Source organism: Physeter macrocephalus, chromosome 11 (genome assembly GCF_002837175.3).
Source record: "Physeter macrocephalus isolate SW-GA chromosome 11, ASM283717v5, whole genome shotgun sequence".
Lineage (NCBI taxonomy): Eukaryota > Metazoa > Chordata > Mammalia > Artiodactyla > Physeteridae > Physeter > Physeter macrocephalus.
The window spans coordinates 20,221,706-20,244,462 of NC_041224.1; the positions used below are offsets into that span (position 1 = coordinate 20,221,706).

Below are 22,757 nucleotides of genomic sequence, written 5' to 3' on the forward strand. Positions count from 1 at the left end.
GCAGTGGTTAAGAATCCGCCTGCCAATGCAGGGGACACGGGTTCGATATCTGGTCCAGGATGATCCCACATGTCGCAGGGCAACTAAGCCCGTGCACCACAACTACTGAAGCCCCTGTGCTTATAGCCTGTGCTCTGCAACAACAGAGGCCACCGCAATGAGAAGCCCACACGTATGGCAACGAAGAATAGCTGAAAAAAAAAGCCGAGTAGGTATTTATCTATCTAAGATTTTTTTACAGCCATCATTGGTAACAGAGAATGTATGATTACTTCCTATGACTCTAACTTTATATAAAGAATGGTGCCTATCCTCTACTAAAGACACAATATTGGAGAAATGAGATTAAATTGAACTGAAATATGACGAATCCAAGTAAGATTTTTTTTTTTTTTTTTTTTTTGCGGTACGCGGGCCTCTCACCGTTGTGGCCTCTCCCGCTGCGGAGCACAGGCTCCGGATGCGCAGGCCCAGCGGCCACGGCTCACGGGCCCAGCCGCTCCGCGGCATGTGGGATCCTCCCGGACCGGGGCACGAACCCGCGTCCCCTGCCTCGGCAGGCGGACTCCCAACCACTGCGCCACCAGGGAAGCCCCTCAAGTATGATTTTTAAAAAGAAGGTATGTTGTTGCTTTGGAAAACTAAGGTTTGTAATATGCATAAAAATTGAACACTGTACTTCACAAGGCCACTATCTTCAAGAATTTCCAAAGTCCCTTCCATGTCTAAAATATTAGATGGGAATGTTCAACCTGTGTCATTAATGCCATCGGTGGAAGAGGGACTACATCCTTTCTTGTCCACTTTGAGGGAAGTGGACCAGCTTACATGCCTGGCATGCAGAGGAGTTCAGTTACTCTGAGCTCATATTGATTTTATGGAATGGAACAAAAGAAGGCCTTTCTTTTCCATAAAAGGCCCTCAGATAATACTTTCTTCAGGACAGATATTCTCAAGGTTGATAAATGATTTCAGTATGATAATAATAGTAAAATGAGTTAATTAAACCAAAATCAAGGTAGGCACATGCAGACACAACTCGTCCCAGTCTGTTATTAAACTAGAGGAAAATTCCATATATGACGACAAGTGAGGCGAGGTTGAGGAACTGTGTACGTCTCACTTGAAGTGAAACAACTCACAAGACAGAATGCAGCAAGTTTATTCAACCAGTCAAAAATAAAAATAAATAAAAGCAACTTATTGTTAGACACTGCGAACAGACTCAGGCAAAAATATGTGGTCTAGATAATAGCCTAATAGAGATAGCAAATTAAATTGCCTTTTGAGTTAATCGTTTAGAAAAATAAACACTTATCAACAGATTTTCTGATGCGCAGAAAAAATGAAATTGTGCAATATGAGAAAACGGTTGACTGAAGTCACCACAGGCATCCAGATATAGCTCTCCCAACACCAACATTATGGAAATGTAAGAGCAATGGAAATGCTAGTCGAAATGATGTTATTTTCCTTGGGAAAAAGAAAATACCTCCAGAAAGCCTAATTTTTGTTTAATGAAGTTTTCTGTATATATTTGAGCAGTCTGAGGATCCCCACAGACAACAGTCCAATTTTAAAATTTTAAAACAGTCCACCATCAAAAACTATACCAGTTTCGTCAAAAACCTTACCTGCTCTATGACGGAGACATAGGAGAGCAGCACTTCATTTTGCTAGTATTTCTTATACAAAGAATCAATCTTCTTACTAACATATAGAAAGGTAATTAAAAAAAAAATTTTTTTTTAAGCCAGAGTATGTTTATGTCTGGCAAAAAGCAGACTGGCAATTTCTTGGCAGAAAATTATATAGAGATATTATATAGATATCAATATATAGATATATATTTGTCTATAGAAAGAGACTCTTAGAGATTACTTAGGAATTAACTTACTTGGGAGTTACTATTTTTTATTAGGACTCTCAAAAAACAATGCCTCACTACCTCATTGTTATTTTCAGCATCCTTTCATATCTCATTTTTATTCTTTTTCTTTTTTTAAAATTTATTTATTTTTGGCTGCTTTGGGTCTTTGTTGCTGCGTGCGGGCTTTCTCTAGTTGCGGTGAGCGGGGGCTACTCTTCGTTGTGGTGCGTGGGCTTCTCATTGCAGTGGCTTCTCTTGTTGCAGAGCACGGGCTCTAGGAGTGTGGGCTTCAGTAGTTGTGGTGCATGGGCTCAGTAGCTGTGGTGCACAGGCTTAGTTGCTCCGCAGCATGTGGGATCTTCCCAGACCAGGGCTCAAACCCGTGTCCCTGCACTGACAGGCGGACCAGGGAAGCCCCATTTTTATTCTTGAAGTAGCACCAGAAGGTTATCAAGGCAGGCATTTCCCCCTTCATTCCAGGTTATAAAATTGAGGTCCAAGAGGCCAGAATCTGAGAAAATGAGTTTTGGAGCCAAGGTCTCACAACTTCTAAAACCCCAGACTCCTTCTACTGGGACAGTGGTACTTCTCCAGAAGTTGTGAATCAGAATTTCATAAACTGTGGTTTCAAAAGACAAAATAAGTCTGGACTGGTTCCTAGGTTTGTAGTTAGAAACTTCTAGATCTGCAATCTGATAACTGAGGACTTTGAATAAGGACCAAAAAACCCAAATAAGTACCAGTATTTGAATGTAAGGGGCTTGGCTCTTTGTTTGTCATATGATAGGGCATCATACAAAATTTTCAAAGGAAAGAGAAATCAGTGTGTTTTGGCATGTGAAAAATGTGAATTAAATGACTTCTAAGTTTTGCTCTGCTCTGACAGTATGATATTATTGTGGATGGGAGAAAAGGGAAAACTCTTACTCTATTTCCACATTCCTCCTTTTCTAGAAAATTAATCTAAGATTCCAAAATACTGTTTGGACCACATTTACAAATGATGGCGGTGAAGGGGAAAATATTTCTTTAAAAAATTATGTTGCCAGGTCAGACACTCCCGTATCTTCCTCTGACCCATTCTGAGGAAGCTGGGAAAGGGGAGGGAAACTGTATCTTCTGGAAATCCAATCTTCAGCTTCCTCACTTCCTTTCCTGTTTGCCCAGGGCTGGGTTAGTTAACCGACTGTCCCCTGAGTCTTACCCTAGGCTAGATCTTTCTAGTCTCTTTTTTGTCTAATTTGTTGACAGAAAGGATACCCTTGGGTATGCAAATTACATCAGTTTGTGGTAAGATTTAAGAAACCCCCCTCTTCCCTTCTGGCTTAAAGTTAAATCCTGTTTCCAGCCAAACTACCAGAGAGCTTTGCATCAAGGATTTTGATGATTATGATTTCAGGGAACCTAATCAGTGAAGTGAATCACTGTTTCCCGTTTGCCATTATGGCTTGTGGTTAAGCCTCTCAGTAGTATCACAGGGGGGAGAGTAGCTGTGGCTGCGTGCCTATGCTGTGTGTGGAGAGAGGCAGGAGGAAGAGGGTATATGTGGGCACTGTTGAGCCCCTGGCCATAACAATACCTTAACACTACAGTTCTGTCATCACCTTTAAAACCTGGTTCTACTCCAAGGGTGGCATAATAGAAACGGAGCCAAGAGAACAAAGCAGGATTGGAAAGATGGGGAGGCCAATTGAAGAAATATTAATAAATGGATCACTCTCTACAATTTAGAAATCTTCAAACTAATATTCAACAATCATACTTATGAAAGAATGTACAAAATTTTTAGAAAATATTCTAGTAAGTAAATTTATAAGTTCCAAGGTATAAAACTCCTTAAATGAAGGAGTCCAAGTGGCAAGTTTTTCCAAAAATAAGTAACTAAGTAATATTATCAATTCTATTGTTGTAAATGGAAACTGTGTACCTGTGAGCGCTTATGTGTGTGTGTGTGTGTATGTATGTTCTGTTGGTGGTGATAGAGAAAGTGGGTACAGGACCAATTTCTAACGCTAGGAAATACTTGACAGTGGCTTAGATTCTCATGGAAAACCAATGCAGAGTAGCTAAAATAAAGGTTTCTATCAGTGATATGTATTTCAAAATCAATGCATGGAGCACCAGATAAGTTACAAGCTCAAGCTCAAGCTCAAGCCTTTCCATTTGTATTTAAGCCAACCTTTGGTGTTGAAAGCAACAAACAATGTCACTCTCAAAATCACAATTATAAAAAAATGGATCTTCATGTCATCATAATATTTCTTGAGACTACCAGAGAGCTGTTACAAGGCAGCCAAGCAAACCCTATTCCAAAGAGAAACCAATCTTCTTTGAGGAAAGGCAGGACACATGAACTGCCTCCCCTTCGGGAGAGCACAAGAGAAAGTGTAAGAAGAAATCAGCTACTATTTTAACTGATGAACTTCTTTCTCTGCTTACAGATATCACCCACAGTGGCCGACACCAGAACCGGGCCACTTCATGGAATCTCAATGTGGATACGCAAACGTTCGAACTCTTACAAAGTATATTTTACACTATTAGGGACTGCAATATAGTGGGAAGATTGTCAAATGCAATACCTTCCTGAAAAAACATGGTCCTAATCTAATCTTTCTCACTTTCTCTTCTTTTGAAGATCTGTTCTAAGCCAGACAGTGAATCATTTCTGAATCTGTCATCTTCTCTGAGACTGCTTGAATATGGCAAGGAAAAGGGATGATGGAATTCATCAAGGGGAGGTGGCTACTTCGTTTGCTTCTCAGCCTCAATGAATCATCATGGTGAATTATAATTAATTTCCATTTTAACTGTTAGAAGTCAATCTCCTGACATAGGAACATCTACATATATACAATGAAGGCTGTTGGCCAAAATTTTTGATATTTTACATTTATCAAATCAATGCCTCTTTAAATCAGATTGGCCATTACTCTATTAGTTCTATCTTTGTATCAATAATGGCAATAGCCCTTGAAATGTTAAAGTTATTCTGTTTTCTCTTTATGTCATGATAAACTGAACAAGACGTGGCTTCACTGATAATAAGATCACCACTATAATCCATGGCAACAAAACCAAATAACTTTTAAAATGTTAAATCAGGCATCATCTTTGATAAAGTGATTATCAAAGAACATTCTGTGAACCAAGTGTGATAACTTTTACACATGCATTTTGAATGGGGAATTGACTGCTTACGTTAACACCGGAGTCACAGAACTTACTAGCGGGAGACCCTTAGGCTGATTTTTCCAAGATTAAGTTCTCTTATCTTCAATACCTAGGTGGTTATAATATTTAAATCATAGAATTGTTGTGAAGATTGAAAAAGCTAATCCATGAAAGCATTCAACCTGACACATAGAACACGGTATCAGTGACCACGATAAGCTAAGTGAGGCCTGTATTCATATCTCCTGTCATCCCTCCTATATAGATTCAGAAACCGTGCCTCAGAATAGTTAAATTGTTTGTTTAAGGAACCACCACAGGTAAATGATTTAAGCTCAGACTTAAAATATGTTTGGAGACTTCTAGATTTAATTATTTTCTTTTATATTAAATTTCTTCACATAAATCCATAATTTGGTCTACATGTGTTATCTGAATTGTGAATGTTTCTGGTTAAATCTTTTTCAGACCAAGGGTAATAAACTCATGTACAATGGACGATAGCAAATTAATGTAATTAAAAAAAAATGTTCTCTAAATGCATGGATTACATGCATGTTCTCTAATTACATGAAAACTGAAAATCATCCAAGATAAATCACAACTTTAAATTGAATATGCAGCTCATCATACTTACTGGAGAAATTAATGGTTAATTAAATTAATTAATTAATGGTTAAATTAATGGTGGCTTCTCAAAATAATTCTTTATCATTTTCTATAACATCTTGCATGAATTATTCATCTAAACTGCAATTGCAGAACTAATATACTTGAAAAGTGATCACAACCATGTTAATATGTCAATTAAAGCAAAATTTTTTTTACAGAAGAAGAAAAAGAAACTCAGAATGTCAAAGCACTTACTGCAGCTTGTCGATGAGTATTGGACAGTATTCCATGAATCTTCACTTTGTCCTTTTCCATTTGGTCTATGTTCACCCACAAATCCCGGCTGGCAGAATCAGATGGACCATATATCCGAGATATATAGTAATTATGATCTGTGTCCTCCTATAATAATAAAGAATAATGCACATCAAGGACACGGACAGTACAGATGGACCTTGAGGGTATTGTGCTAAGTGAAATAAGTCAGATAGAGAAAGATAAATACCGAGTGATATCCCTTATATGTGGAATCTAAAAAAGCCAAACTCGTGGAAACAGATTAGAATGGTGGTGACCAGGGGCTGGAAGGGGGTGAAATGGGGAGATGTTGGTCAAAAGGTACACACTTCCAGTTATAAGACAATTAAGTTCTGGGGATCTAAGGTTAAGGTTATAGATCTTAAATGTGCTCACCACAAAAATGAAATGATAATAATGTGACATGATGGAGATGTTAACTGATGCTATGGTGGCTGGCTTTTACAGTATTTAAGTGTATCAAGTCAACGTGTTGTACTCCTTAAACTTACACAATGTTACATATCAATTATATCTCAATAAAGGTAGGAAAAAAAGGGAAGCATTAATTTTTTTCAGTGATTACTCAGTACTAGCTAAATTTGCCTAAAGCATTCTAATTTCTATTTTAGAAGGTAAAAAAGTATATTTTACTTTTGACTATGGCTTCTTGAAATTTCTCCATTTTATCAGTTTATTTTGCTTTTTCCCTAGAGTTGCGTAAATATTTTTTTTTACCCTAAAAATGAGAGTGTGTCAATTGTGGCAAGCAAAGATAGAGGTAATCATACGTGGTTCTCGTTTTAAGCTTTGTGTTGATACTGACTGCTATTTAAAATAACACCTCTAAGATGAATCTACCTGTAGCATTTTTTTTCGTTTTCAGGTGAATGCAGAGTGCAACATTTAATGGATGCTTTTTCACATCAGTTACCTTTTTGTAATACCTTTATTGTCCTAGGATCAAAAAATGTTTTTTCTTCCTTCTGACCCCCTTTTTACGAGAAGCAGTTAAATCATTATATATCAAACTTATATAATTTAGAGTTACACAGAGTTTCATTGAAAAGAAGAAAAAAGCCCTCAAAAGAAGAAAAAGAACAAAGGTGTTCCTAAAATTCATAAAAGAAGAAACAAACAAACAAAAATGATCCTATTGAAATTAGAAGTGTTAGTATTCTTCAAAATAGCCAAATGAGTTAAATAACCTCTAAGAAAAGTGAATTAGATTAAAAAAATATAAAAGTAATAAGCCTCTTTAAAATAAACTGTTATATAGACAAAACTTAAAGGCAAATGAACAATCCGTGTACAATAGTCTTTTCTAAAACAGTAATGTTAGGGCTGTCTCTGATTGCTGCTGCCCAAACAAAAAATGTCACTTTTGGAACTAGTATTTTCTGAAAGGCTGAACTGTAATTACTATTGAGTGACAACAAATTCAAACTTCTCCTTTTAAACTAGGTTTATATTAGGTGCTGCTTTCATTTAATGGCCCTAGAAATTGAAATAATACATCTTTCCCCTATAATTTGGGTTGTTAAATTCTAGTTTTATTTAAATTCTCATTATTGATATCAACATGGTACCTGTCACAAAACCTTTATTTTTCAGGTTTCTCACTCAACGAAGAGATTTAAATGTTTTAAAAAGCAATTTTACTGAGGAACACCCAGAAAAATCACATGATTCTTGACTAATTTGAATCACAATTAGTTTTTGTTGTTGTTTGTTGTTTGTTTTATCATGAAACGTAAATGTGCTTATCAGTTTGAGAAGTCACTAAACAGAATGTATTTTAAAATATTCAGGTATATGTAAGATTAATGTTTAGTGAATAGAGGGTCTATGATTTGAATAATAAATTTTTGGATGGAATTTCATCTAATGCATTTATTATTTAAGTGCTAATTAAATAAAATATAATTATTCTTGAAATCCAGTCAAAATAAGAATACCATGTACCTTTCCACAGGTCATCATATATATATATATATATATATATATATATATATATATATATATATGACTACATGAAGGAAAGGAATATTCTAAGCAATAATGACCCCAAATGTACATCTTGAGAAAAGATGTTGATTAAATGTTAGCAGTAAATTAAAAAAAAAAAATCCTATATCTCCAATTAAACTCTAGGTATCATGTACAAATTACAAGTATACCCACTATGAAAGATAAGAAAGTTCTGCAGAGAAAAAAGAAAAAAGGAGATACAAAAAAAGGAGTAGGAATAAGATTCTATGAAACTCAAGAGAGCTTCTATCCTAATGATTTTCCAGCCCTGCCTTCCAGAACGTGAGGACACTGATTGCTTGGGTTCTAGGAGAGTAACAAGCATTGTGGTTGTGCCTTCAACTCCTTCCCATTGTCTGGTGCTTCACCATTGAAAGCTTTCAGTGGTAAGTACCCTCCTTGACACTGGGCACAAGCCATTCTACAGGTGTCACTCCACTGGCAGCAATGGTTGGTGGGCATGATGAGCACATAACCTAAGAAGGACCAATTAGGGAGACATCTTGGAGATTAGGTAGAGAGGAGATAATTTCCCTGATTCTGATTGCTGAGATGTGTAAATATGAGACTTGGAACTACTGCCACCATTTTCTACCAGGAGGGAATCCTGCCTGAAGATAAAGCAAACATAGATAAGGACAGAACCATAAGCAATGCAAAGAAAAAGCCAGATCCCTGACCGAGTATATCTAAGTGCACCAACTCCTGGGCTTGTTCAACCACTTAGATGAACCATTAAGTCTCTTCTATTGTTAAAACACCTTGAGTTGAGTTATTATCAACCAAAAGAACCCTAAATGACAAACAAGTTTCCTTAACTTGCACGAAAAGAGACTTAAGCAATGTTGAATAAGACAACCTTACCTGCAGATTTATAGATCTAGATAACAAACATCTCCCATTCGCATCTGGTAGTCTAGCAAATCACACAGAAGGAATGAAAACTTGTATTTAATCTGCCAGAAATCATCAAGTCTGAATAACAAACAATAATGATTCATTTGATTTTTCAGTGAATGGTATAAAAGGGCGGTTTTGAAGAAAATATTCAATGAGTTTAAATTAAAAATTTAATCTTTTTTCCCTATTGCTAGTATTTTTATAAAGAGTTCCGCAACACTGAGGTCAGAGATGTAATCTTTAGACGAATTATGTAATAGATTTTATCATGCTGCCAAATTCTTATACAATTGCCAGATAGATATTTTCTTTATCAGTATAGAGTTCAGTATAATTGTTGCAATCAACATATCTAAAATGACTTTGGTATTTCCCTTAACCCCTAAATCCCTGTAATTAATCAAGACACAGTCTTGAAGTTAACATAAAGAATAAGAGTATCGTTAGGCTAAACAATGGATTAGCTGCAAAAATATACATTTTTTATCAGTAATCAGTAATTACAATTACTGATATGGCTATGTGAACATACACCTTCATTTTCACTTAAATCAGAGCTTCTCAAAACAACATCACATCTCTGAAAATACTGAAAGTTAAAGCTTTTTGACTTCTTGGTGTTTGACTTCTATAGCCCAAGCTTGCCAAGTTGTCATGGCAACTTTTATTCAAAGAGGAAGACAATTTATTGTTTACCTAGGAATTTAGAGACAGAAGTTGTTAAATTCCTGGGAGAGGTGTTTGGCTCAGTTATTCAGGAAAGCCATAAAATAGATGTCTCAAAAACATGACATCTTAGCACTACTAAATTATTCAAACCATATCTTGTCCTTTATAGGAGTAATGGTTCTTAAAGCTTTGCCCAAAGCCACTTCAGGCACAAAGATTTTCCTATTCTGCTCAAAAGCAAACTATTTCTTTCTTTCTTTTTTTTTTTTCTTGCAAACTATTTCTAACATCATAAAAAATAAAACAAAACACTACTGTGATATGCCTACTTGCCAATTCATTTCGGAAACCAACTGTTACTGAAAGTAGATGGCATAATAGATAGCTATAAATCCTATAAATCCATGCTTTTCAAACATGTCTGGAAATGTACAGCTGTAAACAGAGGACATACAGCAAAAACACAGAGAAAAAGTCTTTGTAACTGTAGCCTAACCATTCTGCAACAATCAGTTTACACAATTTCTAACCCAAAGGTTGTCTTCTCTTCTATCATGGGTGTTAAGTTGATTTTATGTTGAATAATTCTTATGGATGTCTCACATTGCCTATGTAGTAATAGCATTTGAACTCTAAATTCATTTCATTAAGAATTTTTTTTTAAAAATCAAGAATATATTGTATGAACATCACTGTGCTAGTCATTTGAAATATATGGATATATAAAACATAGTCAAAGTTCTCAGGTAAAGTTATTTAGCATTTAATCAATCAGTTACCTTTCAAAGATAGTTTCATAATAAATAAAGAAATATTATAATTTGAATGGTTCTTGCCAGGTATTAATATACGTAATATAATGTAATGTAATGTAACCAAATATGTTACATTCTTATATAAATGATTTCACAAGGGCCATATAGTACATTTAAAGGTAAAGCTATTTAAAAATATTACCTGTATATATAAAACTCCTCAAAAACAAAGAGTTAAAAAATAGTGATCTAAAAAAATCATGTTGATATAAGAAACCAGAGGACATGATCAAATAACAAAAGGAGAAAAGAGTGAGCTGGCAATACTTTTCTCAACTACATTAGAAGGAGGTGACCTACAGGGAATGCAGTGTAGGAAGATAGGTCATATGAGTGTCTCTTAATAAAAAGCCAGTGAGAGTATTTAGCTTTCTTTCGCTGGGTTACCAAAAAATGAAATTAGACCAACATATTTCAGCACATTTGAAAAGCATATGAACAGAATATAAAGGATTATTAGTCCCACACAATTTCAGTACGATAGGAGCAATTACATATTATCTTCAAATAGCCTTCAATATACATCAGCAAGTACTACAGCAATACCCTCTTCAGACACTCAGAACAATTACATGGGATACAATTAAATTTACTGTTATGGTGTCAGAAGAATTAAAATCAATTCTTCTATCTCCTGTTGATTATATCAGATTATTGTACCAATTCTCATTATGCATATCTTTTACATATCTGCAGTTTCTCACAGATGCCTTTGCTATTTCTTTAAGGATTTTTACCTACTTGATCTATCTGCAGCATGGTCTATCCCCCTAGCAATATCTTGTCCATGACTCTTTGGTAGGTATTATTTATTTTATCAGTTCTTCACAAGAATTTAGTTAAGTGACACACAAGAATGTAGGATTAGTTGGTGTGTGTGAATTTATCGTGAGGTCAGATTACTATGTGACATATAAAATATGGGATTCCAGGAATATTGCCATCATAAAACAGTTTTCATTTTCCCAGTAACTGTTTCTCTTAGATGAGATCATCTCTCATGCCATGCAGAGAGAGGTAAACTGTATGGCCAAGGAAGCATAACGCATTTATGATCTTTCCAAATAATGACAAAATCAAAGCTCTATAATTCAGTTAAGTGATTGCCTACATCTCCAGGCATTTTGGAATGTGTTGGTATGTGTTTGTGTTGATTCATTTATTAAATGAAACAAATAGTATTTTCTACCTGGATATATTTTATCCAGTATACTTTAATTTGCTCCTGGTAGAAACTTTTAACCTTTTCAAGAATAAACCTGCGAGAGTATTTCCAGTTTTAGAGTGGTGAAAAAGCACAGGCCCGAGAGAGAATCTGGGCAGCTTTGAGTGAATTAACATCTCAACTTATCTTTTATAAATACAAGCAAGTGACGGCCAATCATACAGTGGTTGCTAAAGAGGTGCACTGCCAACTTACAAGGGATCTCTGAAGGCTCCAAAAGCCTAGGGAAAAAATGCATGCATGAAAAAAGTTTAAAAATATGTATGAAATTTCTATTTAAAAGCTCAAACTTAGCATTACAATAACATAGCTCAAAGGATATTTGGGTTGAAGTACAGGTTCTGCCTCTAAATAGTCACTGTAAATTCTGGGCTTTATATAAGGAATTCAACTGGGTGTCTCTTAAAATTCCTTTCAGCTAAGGTTCTGAGATTCTAAAGCCACAGGCAAATGGGAAGAAACTGCTAGGGGTGAGTGAGTCAGAAGACTTTGCATTATTTAAGTGATACCCACCAAAAGAAATGTAAGTGTGCAGTTTGAAGAACCAACACAGGTAGCTAGTTATAGTAGCTGTATAGTATAGTACCATTTCAATAGGTACTTAATCATCCTTGTTGGTAAGTTGTAGATTGGCCCCAAGACTGGAGGCAAATTAACAGACTTGTTGCAAGGAGTGTACGAATCCCTGGGAACACTATGCGTTATCTGTGCAAACTAAAAAAAAAATCACAGGTCTTGTATTTGTGTGCATTATTTTTCAAATGCACAATATATTGTGATGCATAAAATGTGTGATCATTTTACAGTTACTGAATTTCTCTATAATTCTTGGTGTATTTTTCCAATCAACTAGAAAGAAACAACAATGGTGTGAGGGACCACAAAACATTCTGATAATCAAAAAAGACAATCATAATTTATATGGACATTTCTATTTTAGAGGTAGCATTCATGATGGGGCAGGAACTCGGACACTATAAACATACTGTCTTAGTCTGCTCAGGCTGCCATAACAAAAGGCCAGAGACTGAGTGGCTTGAAAAACAAAAATTTATTTCTCACAGTTTTGGAATCTGGGAAGCCTAAGATCAAGGTTCTGGGAGATTTGGTTTTTGTGAAAGCTCTCTTCCTGGCTTATAGATGGTTGCCTTCTCGCTATGTCCTCAAAGGGCCAAGAGAAAGTTCTTTAGTGTCTCCCCCTCCTCTTATAAGGATACCAGTCCCATAGGGCCCCAACCTTATGACCTCATTAAATCTTAATTACCTCCTACAGGCCCTGTCTCCAAATATAACCACATGGGGCTTAGGGCTTCAACATATGGATTTAGGGAAGACAGAATTCAGTCCATAGCACATACAGATAGTTCCTTTATTAAGTTTGGATTTGTAAGAAAGCCCTAGATATATTGCCTTTGAAAATTCATGACATTCTCTAGTGCTAATCAAAATTGCCATTCAAGCTTTCTAATATAGGAGGGCTTTTTGAAAATCCATACAGTTCTCTATCTTGGCCTATCTCTTAGAAAAAAAATTGAGATATTTATAATTTTACAAGAATTATGGAAAATTTTACTCTGGAGCAACTTCTAAAAATTATAACTCAGTTGACAATTTTCACACAACCAACATTTGTGGAAAAGTTGGGTAATTTCCCCCTATGAACTGGTCAATCTCATTTCAAAGGTAACTGTTACTGTTCCCACAAACACTGGGCTTGACACAGCCATCCCTTCCCTTTCATCCTACCCATCACATGCCACACCAGCTCTACTAGCTCTCCTGGTGTCCCACGAGTACGCTATGTGCTCTGACACCATACTGTTCACCTGCTCTTTTATGCACCTGGAATGATCCTCCCCTATTCTGTCATGCTTTATTTCTTAGTCTGCTTTAATTTCCTTTGTAACTTTTATCATTGGACTTAAAAAAAAAATTATTGCCTCCCCCTGCTCCCCGTTTAAAATATCTCTCCCTCTATTGGGTTCACTGCTGTATTCTAGATAGTAAACATTGGTACATGATAGATACTCAATATATAGATTTGTAAGTTTTAGACCTTCTTTATGTTTTTCAAGCTATTTCTTACTTTGGCTTTATTACCTCCTAGAAAAGATGTTACAGTGGTAGATTCTTCTTAACAGCAAGGAAGAAGTAAAAACTCACACACAAACCAATCCAATTTATTGATAAATATATTTTATTCACTATTCAGTTTATTATTCTTGAAATTTCCATGCCCTATTACAAAACCCCTCATGCCACCTCTATCAGTGGTTATTGCTGGGTAACAAACAACGCCCAGACTTGGTGGCCTGAAACAACCATTCATTTGTTTAGGACTGGGTGCAGCTGGGCATTGCTTCTGTCCTACACGGTGTCAGCTGGGATCACTGACGGTTTGTGGCCAGTTCTCATGTCGGCTGGGGACTGGCTGGTTCCACATGGACTTGGCCACATGTTTAGGGTCTCTCTCTCATTGTGACATCTCATTCCCAAGGAGACCAGATTGGGCTTATTCCCAAGCTGAGAGAATCCAAGCAAGTAAGAGCGGAAGCTGCAAGTGTCTGGAGGCATTGCTTAGAAGGTGCTTAATGTGACTTCCATCCCATCATTTGATCAGAACAAGTTACAAAGCATGTCCTGGGTTCAAGAGGTGAGAAGACAGATCCTACCTCTTTATGGGATAAACTGTAGGAATTTGGGGCCATTTTTAACCCATCATGCCATGCAAATTTTCTATGCCTGAGTGGTTGAGCTGTTTTGCTAAGTATAAATAAACAGGGCTCCCCTGGTGGCGCAGTGGTTGAGAGTCCACCTGCCGTTGCAGGGGACGCGGGTTCGTGCCCGGGTCCGGGAGGATCCCGCATGCCGCGGAGCGGCTGGGCCCGTGAGCCATGGCCGCTGGGCCTGCGCTCCGCAACGGGAGAGGCCACAGTAGTGAGAGGCCCGCGTACCGCAAAAAATAGCTGGGCCTGCGCTCCGCAACGGGAGAGGCCACAGTAGTGAGAGGCCCGCGTACCGCAAAAAATAAAATAAAATAAACAGTTACTTTAACCCCTCTAGGAGATACTGTATCATTTCCACTTCAGTTGAGAGACCATTTTGACAATACCTGTGGGTAGCTTCAATTAAAAAAAAAAATCTGTAGTTGCTTTCATTTAGCACAGAGGTACTTTTAACAATGTAAATCTTCCTATTGTTTTCTAAATAAGAATTTTAAAAGCCCATTTCAAATGATAAATTCTTCCAGGACCACATTTTAGAAGAAGGAAAATCTTCTTGCCAACTCACTTAACTTCAGGTAGCTGATGTACAGGTCAAACAAGGGCAGAACAAAGGGAGAGAGGCTGCAACAGTTTCATGAGCCATTAAAAATAAAGCAGCAAAAAGAAAAGCACAATCTGTTGAAGTTTTGTTTTAAAATTACCAATTCTAGATTCAAACAAATAGTTTCATAATATGGTTTTGCTGACTTTGCAGAAAGATTCCCTCTCAGATCTATAAAGCTGGTATTTATACCTTGCAATAAAATTGCAAGATAGCTTAGGAGAGATTTTATTTCAGTGCAGTCTGAGAAGCGTGCTTTCCTTTTTTGCTTCTGTCTTACAAAATCACACACGGGAAAATCAATGTTATGAGCTTCTCACTTTCCTAAGAACTAGCTGGAAAGTGTAAGGAAAATGCCTGCAGGTCAAATATTCAAGTGAACATAGTCTAATGTAGGAAGATGCTATAAAACAGCCTATTTATTTACAACCATTTCTTTCAGATGTCACTCATACAAGCTAACAAGTATTTATGATGCACTGATTATGTATGTGGAGGTCTTCAGCTGATGGCTGTGAAGGGCAAAAGATGTTTATGATATAGTCCTTGCTCTCCAGAAACCTGCAACAGAGTGACATAATGCAGGTACTCAAACCTCTCTACTCCAGACCAGCATAAGATAAAGGCTGTACTAATGGCAGCTTCAGTTTTATAAGCCTTCCCAGGAGGAAAAAAATCTCATTCAGTTTTAGTGATAAAATATAGGGCTCATAGAAGTCATGATATTTAATCTGGGCCTTGAGGAATGAATGGAGAGGGCGATTTTGCTCAGAGGGACTGGTCTGAGCCCAGAGGAATGAGCAGAAAAATACGAATAAGAGTACAGCAAATAACTAGAGCAACAGACACAGATAGGGGAGTAATGTGAAGTGAGTGCAGTTAGATATGTAGAATTTTGATTGCACAAACCTTTGAACATCAATCTGGAAAGTTTGAATTTGATTCTGTGTAAAATGAGAGCTTTGGAAGTAATGGATTAAGTGTAGACTTAGATGGAACAATCTAGAAAATAGGATGGACTGGAGAAGGGAGTGATTAGAATCATACATTGGTTTGGAAGCTATAATAAGAATAAAGAGTAAAAGAATAAAAATTAACTAATTATTTTTTTAAAAAGAATAGAAGAATCAAGAAGAAAATCCTAACAGCTCAACCAGGTTACTAAGAGGGAAAACAAAAGGGAACAGGCTGTTGTGAGAAAGACTGAAGAGTCCCAAAGACTTGCCAGTATTTAAGAGGGAGAAGAACACTCAAAAATGACCCTGCAGCATTTAATCAGGATAACTGGGACAGCCTGCATGGTTGAGAGTAGCTATGCCAGTTAACATTTTAAAGTGGAACTTAGCATATCTACATGTCATTATAAATGCTAACAAACAAATAGAGGAAAACAAATATCACTAGTTTCCAGATACAGTGCATACCAATGGTCACAGAGCAAGGCCTTAGGAGTAACCAGATGTTAATTGAGAAGCCCTCCCATATTCAAGTAACACCTGTATTTCTATCTTTCTCTCACTGAGTACTCGAAAGAGCGCTCAACGGAGGACAAGGCCGTGAGCTAATGAATGCCCTTGAACTGTAGCAGTGGTTCCCAAACTTGTCTGCACGTTAGAATCAATAGGAGATCTTTTATAAATTTCACAGCCCAGATCATACTCCAGACCAGTTAAATCAGAATCCGGGCTGGGTGCAGTGTGACCCCAACGTGCAGACACATCTGGGAAACATCACCTATTAGCTGAAATTTCCAATTTGTAACTGAACATGTTCTATATCTATATGATCATACCAAAACCAAGGCTTTAGAAATATATTTAAAAATTCAACTTATCCTTAGAGAGTTTACCAAAATTTAAGAATTTCACTTTTTAAAATGTTGAGCTTAGTACTTTCCAAAGCACACACAGTAAGGTTTACATTCCAGAGAACTGTGGGAATAACAAATAGCCTTTCATCTGTTTTGGAAACGATGATCCTTAAAGTTCCAGTGTTGACAATCTCAATAAAGAAGGCTGAGTCCAGATTTCTATTCCTTAATGGATATGCGATCTGGAGAATTTCTGATTTCTCTGATCTGGAGCTTTCTGAATGTTTCATAGGTTGCGTCTGTACATGTCCCAAATAGTACAAATTTGGAATCCTCATATCATGGTTTTGGATGCATTCATTTGACATACAATTTTATGTGTCATCGTCCCCCTCCCCCCCGCCACCTGGCATACTAGCTTTGAAACAAGTATCAAGATAAAGCAGCTTCAAAAATGCAATGAATGTACTGCATCAATCACTTTGAGATATCAACACAGTTTTAAAGATCATTAGTCAGTCTGCAAGCATAATCATCAGGCTTTGCATAAACACGCAGTGCAGAGAATGAGGCAGTGGTAAACTGAAGGTGACTATACCAAACACAATACTAATTGTAAGTAGCACTCGGTGGAAAGAGGTTAGATTTAGATATGGAAGTTTAACATTATGCATTTTTAATCATTATACCTGATCCACACAAAAACCACAATTTGAGCCATTTTCCTGAAATGACACCACTTTACTTAATTTTTTCTTTTCTTTGACAAGATTAGACATGTGACTAAAGTGACCAGTTCTCTCTTGTCTTTGGCATTTGAGGGCCTTGGGTGGACACTCACAGAGAAGCAGCCTTCTTGTGTTCCCAGGTGTTTGCTTCCAATATCAACAGCTGCCTTTTTAGATTAAATATCTTTCCCTTTGATATTAGGACATTAAAAACATTTATTCAGGAGACTTTTGTTTTAAAAAGTATATAGTAAACAAAACTGACACAGTTCCTGCATTTATGTTGTTTACAGTCTAGTGGAAGACACAGGCATTAAGTGATTGTATTAATAACAAACCCTAGGGCCACTTGATTTACTTTTGTATCTCAAATGAAAAGTTCAAAAGAAACCAGGACAGGAACTCTTACTTGAATGTTCTTACAATAGAAGTCTACATATATCAGATACTTCTATAAGTAGAGAATTTCCATATGCTCATGGATTTCCTCTGCCTGGGCTTAGATATCCAAGTAGTTCTCTTCACTGATCTACACTGTGCATAAACGTTGCTTAGAAATAATCACCAGTTAATATTTTGAATTCAGTTAATTTGTAGATAAAATTCAGAACAGAATACTGCTTAATGGTTAAAACATTAAAAAACAACCTGGGTTAAAAAAATGAAGAGAGCTTATGTCAAAGTTATCTTTGGGTTTTACTCTGGAAGGAACATGATTATTCCAGAGACTAAGGAGACAATGGAGAAAGGGATTGGGAAAAAAATTCTTAGGTTCACTCAGAGAGCAAAGAATGTAATAAACATTCCAATGAATCAGACTCGTGAGAACAGGTGTGAACAAACAACACATCAGTGTTCTGTTACAACTAGTATAAAATCCAAAGTTCAATCCAGGTCTTTGCATTAGGCTTTGTTGACTTGATGACTTACAAGGAAGCAGTCCACTATGTAGGGCATAGTTCCCCAAATCCAATACAAATTTGGTCCCCTGATGTAGTGGAGACTTTACATAACTCATGATGGCCTAGAGGTTTTTGTTCCCGAAAATGCCAACAATGGTTTGCAAAACATGTAGAGGAATAACAGGCATAATTTTTAAAGCCGAGGAAGAAAAACCAACAGATTGCCTTGAAAACGGAAAGTGACTGGTTCCCCCGGAATATTTTATTAAGCAATAAAATCATTAGCTGGTTAATCTTTTAAATAGAGGAGTTTTGGAAAGTGGCTACCTAAAAATAACATGTTTGCATACTTTTCAAAGCGTTTATGATAGAGACAAAAATGTTAGATCCACAGTGAAGAATTCATAATACAGTGGTTCTCAAAGAATAAAATGTGAAAAAGACAAAGATAACTCGAGGAGTTTTTTAAAAAGATACATTTGGTTATTCACCTATCATTTACTCTAATATCATGTTTTATTTCTTGTTAATGCTTTCTTTTTCTGAAAAGATAGGGTTTGTAGATGATGCATATTTTTAAATGCCATTAATTTGCAAATGAATGAAAACATTGAGTCTTTTTCTTTTTCCATTCTGGTTTTATGATATCTGACTTCCAGAGGCCACTGCCACAGTGTTTTTCCCCTTCCTCTTCCGAGGTAGATTAGAACATCTTTAAAGACTCGAAAATATTGGTCGTAAAACTGCTGAGCTAAAGCCTAGAGAATTTCTCACACTCTGACAAAGTATAAGGTACTCACGATGACTCTAGGAAAGCTGCATGGTTTCCGTCTTCAAAGCCGAACTCCCTCCCACTTCCCCTGGAAGCGACAATAATGAATCTAGCCAATGAGTATTTGCATGTGCTTTACATTTCTGTTTCTTGGTACGGGGCTCTAAAGAACTCCTAAGGTCACTCTGCTGCTTATGAGTGGCTGAAGGGCTATTGTGCAGGCACAGGGAGCTGCAGTGACCTCCTCAGAGCAGGGATGTGGGTGGCAGAGTTTATTTACATATTACTGATCTTCTAATCCTTTTTCCAGGAAGCAGCCTCTGAGGGTCCTCTGGGGATCAAGCGGTTCCTAGTACAAATAATGCCCAGGAAGTGCATTGGGCCCCAGAGAGATGCAAACTCCCTTAAAGGGCTTTCAAAGATCTCTGGGCTTGGATTTGAGCCTCAGGCTCCAGGTTCTTCCTAGGCCAGTCTCTCCCTGACCAATTTATAAATACATTTATAAAGTCTAAATAAGTTTGTACTATTTTCCCAATAGTAGGTTGAGGGACAGTTGCTTGTCTGCTACATAACAGTTTTATGACAAATTCCTGCTGAGTACAACTGTGAGTTCAGCATTTTAATAACAGATGAAATAAAATGTGGCTAGAGGAGAAAGATCTAAATGGTTGAGGTCTTGTAGGTCAAGTCATCTGAGAAATGAATGGAGAAGAGTCCACTGGATGACAAAGAGGAACTGGATTGACTTTGCCCAAAGGTCAGAAGGACGATTCATCTGTGAATGTTCTGGGGATGAAATATTCAGGCAAGGATGAGAAAACAGTTTAATAAATTAAGATGTCAAAACCAAAATTTTCTCTCTTAAAAAAAGGTTAAATTCCCATTAGAAGACTTTGAGCAAAAGCTGTTGGGGATGTTATGGATAAGTTGCATGTATTTGGATAAGAAATGCATTTTATAATATCTCAGATTATTTTGACTATCTTTAACCATATTTCAACTATATTTAGTTTAGCTACATTTAAAACTACTTCCTGAAGTAATTGGTGACTAGATAAACAATTTGCTATTTGGGTAAGAAATAACCTGAGATCAATCTGAATTTTCCAAAAGAGACCTAGATTATTTTTTTGTCTTCTTCACCAACTTTCCCTTCTACATTCCGTCTCTGGCATGTACTCATTCATTTGGGTCAGAGCTCTTAGGTCGCTATTTACCTTATATGATGTCTCATTCTAAACAAGGCTACCTGGTATACAAGAAGAAAAATATCATTAATTGATGTTTAATTTTCTCATCAGACATTAATGATTATTGAAGGTTGTATGCAATCGTGAGTGATTCTAACCACATGCACAAAATCTGAAGATTTTAGCTATACAATTCAGTTTCCAAGACACTATGGCCAAAGCTTTTAGACCATTAAGGAAATATTGTTTACAAATAATAGACCATGAACATGAATATAAAAAAGAGGTTAAGGAATTTCTCCAGCACCACAAACAGGGAGTCCATATGGATAAAGACAGAGAAAGTGTACACTCTGGTAAACTGAAGTGGCTACTTTTCCTGAAGAGATAAACTATCATGGGTTCACTAGGAAATATGCCATGAGGAAATGGGTAGAAAGAATATACAATATGAGACTTCTATTGCGGGGATCCATGCAGCCAGTCACATGATTGAGGAAGAATAGGATTCTCATCAAGAAAAGAGTAGCTAAATTCAGATTGGAAGGTTAGGTGTTCAAGTGTTGGAAACTTCATAAGGACCCTTTTTAGAAAATGTCACGTAGTAAATTGTCTCTCCACACCTCCCAGGTATCTTAGTCCACACAGGCTGCCATGATGAAATACCATAGACTGAATGGCTTAAACAACAGAAATTTATTTCTCAGAGTTCTGGAGCCTGGAAATCTGAGATTAGGGTGCCAGTCTGGGCAGATACTGGTTAGAACCCTCTTCCTGACTTGCAAACAGCTGCCTTCTCACTGTGTTCTCACACCGCCTTGCCTTTCCTCAATGTGTACACGTGGAGAAAGAGCTCTGACCCTCTTGCTCTTCTCAAAAGACCACCAATTTTATCAGATTAGGACCCCACCCTTATGAATTCATTTAACCTTAATTACCTCCTAAAAGCCCTATCTTCAAATACAGTCAGACTGGGGATTAGGGCTTCAACATACAACTTGGGGGAGGGGGTACAATTCAGTTCATAGCACCCGGTATCAGTTACCAGGGATCAAGAGAAAGAGCTGCGGCATGGTGGTGCACGGGGAAGGGCTGGCTGGCAACAGGAGCCAGAAACAGGGGATGCGAGTCCTTATCCTGGCTCTGCCAATAATCTAAGCTGAACCCAGCTACTTCATCATACCTCTCAAGTGTTTTGTGTAAGATACCACTTATACCTGTTGCAACTGCTACAAAATTGAAAAGAAATGCAAAGTCTCACACTAAAAGTCCCCCCTCCCCCAGTTATTTGATTTTCTTTCTCTTTTTCCTCCAAATCTATCTGCAAATTAGAAATGCTGTGGTTATTTTATACATATGCAATACTACTGAATGATCATACAGTCATACCCTTTAATCCATTTGTTATTTATTTAATTTTTTAGCAAGCCAGTTATAGATATAGACCAGAGCACACTTCTGTCTTATTAAAAGTTGAACGTATTGCCAATGTTTCAAATCACTTTGACTTTCTAAATTCATCTCACCGGTAAGTCTAAAATGTTCCAGTCTTCCAGGAAAAACAAAAGAAGATGATTACTTGAAGAAATGTCATTGTTTAAATTACAATATTTATATGTAATTAATTGAATATATAAAAGTTTTTCTCATTATGTCTAAATACTTCTGAAAACTTGGAATATTGAATCAATCATAAGCAAACAGTATATTTCCCATGACTCCAGTTTCGTACACTGTAATATTTCAGAAGAACAGAAAATAATCTTAGAAACATTCTTCAAAATAACCAGTGAAGGTGAGACCTTTAAAACCGTCTTTCGGGCTTCCCTGGTAGCGCAGTGGTTGAGAGTCCGCCTGCCGATGCAGGGGACATGGGTTTGTGCCCCTGTCCGGGAAGATCCCACATGCCGAGGAGCGGCTGGGCCCGTGAGCCATGGCCGCTGAGCCTGCGCGTCCGGCCACAGCAGTGAGAGGCCCGCGTACCGCAAAAAAAAAAACAAAAAACAACAACAAAAAACCCATCTTTCACTTCTTGTTTTCAATATCATGTTTAAAAGCGGTGCAATAGGAAGTAGTCCACCAGGACTGTACTTATATAAAATAAGTACAGAAGAAAAGTAGGACAGAAGAGATCTGGAATATATCTTCAAGAATCAGATTATATTTGATTGAATTCAGCTCAACACATAGTATGCTTCCTCTGGGGTAGGCATGAAGGCAACAGTGAGGTGCCTCTCAGAACTTGGAGATAAGATGGCCCTTTGGAAGATGACCTAGTAAGTTTATATTAATTAAGAATGTAATTACTTATTTGTTTTGTATATAGTGGCAATAGCATCTGGTGGCCATCAGATAGATGAACCTATGGACATTTTATTTTACCATCACTGTGTTGGTCCACGTGTGATTAAGGGGAAAAAAAAAAAGAATGAACA

General features: G+C 37.0%; 1 protein-coding gene across 1 annotated transcript in view; it reads right to left on the minus strand.

The window, feature by feature from the left end:
- The window catches only part of PLXDC2 (plexin domain containing 2), a 406,618-nt gene that overhangs the window by 207,709 nt on the left and 176,152 nt on the right, over positions 1-22,757 (minus strand). Inside the window, exon 3 of the mRNA XM_007108130.4 lies at positions 5,912-6,058. Within this exon, the coding sequence (XP_007108192.1) occupies positions 5,912-6,058 (147 nt within the window). The remainder of the gene's footprint in view (positions 1-5,911; positions 6,059-22,757) is intronic.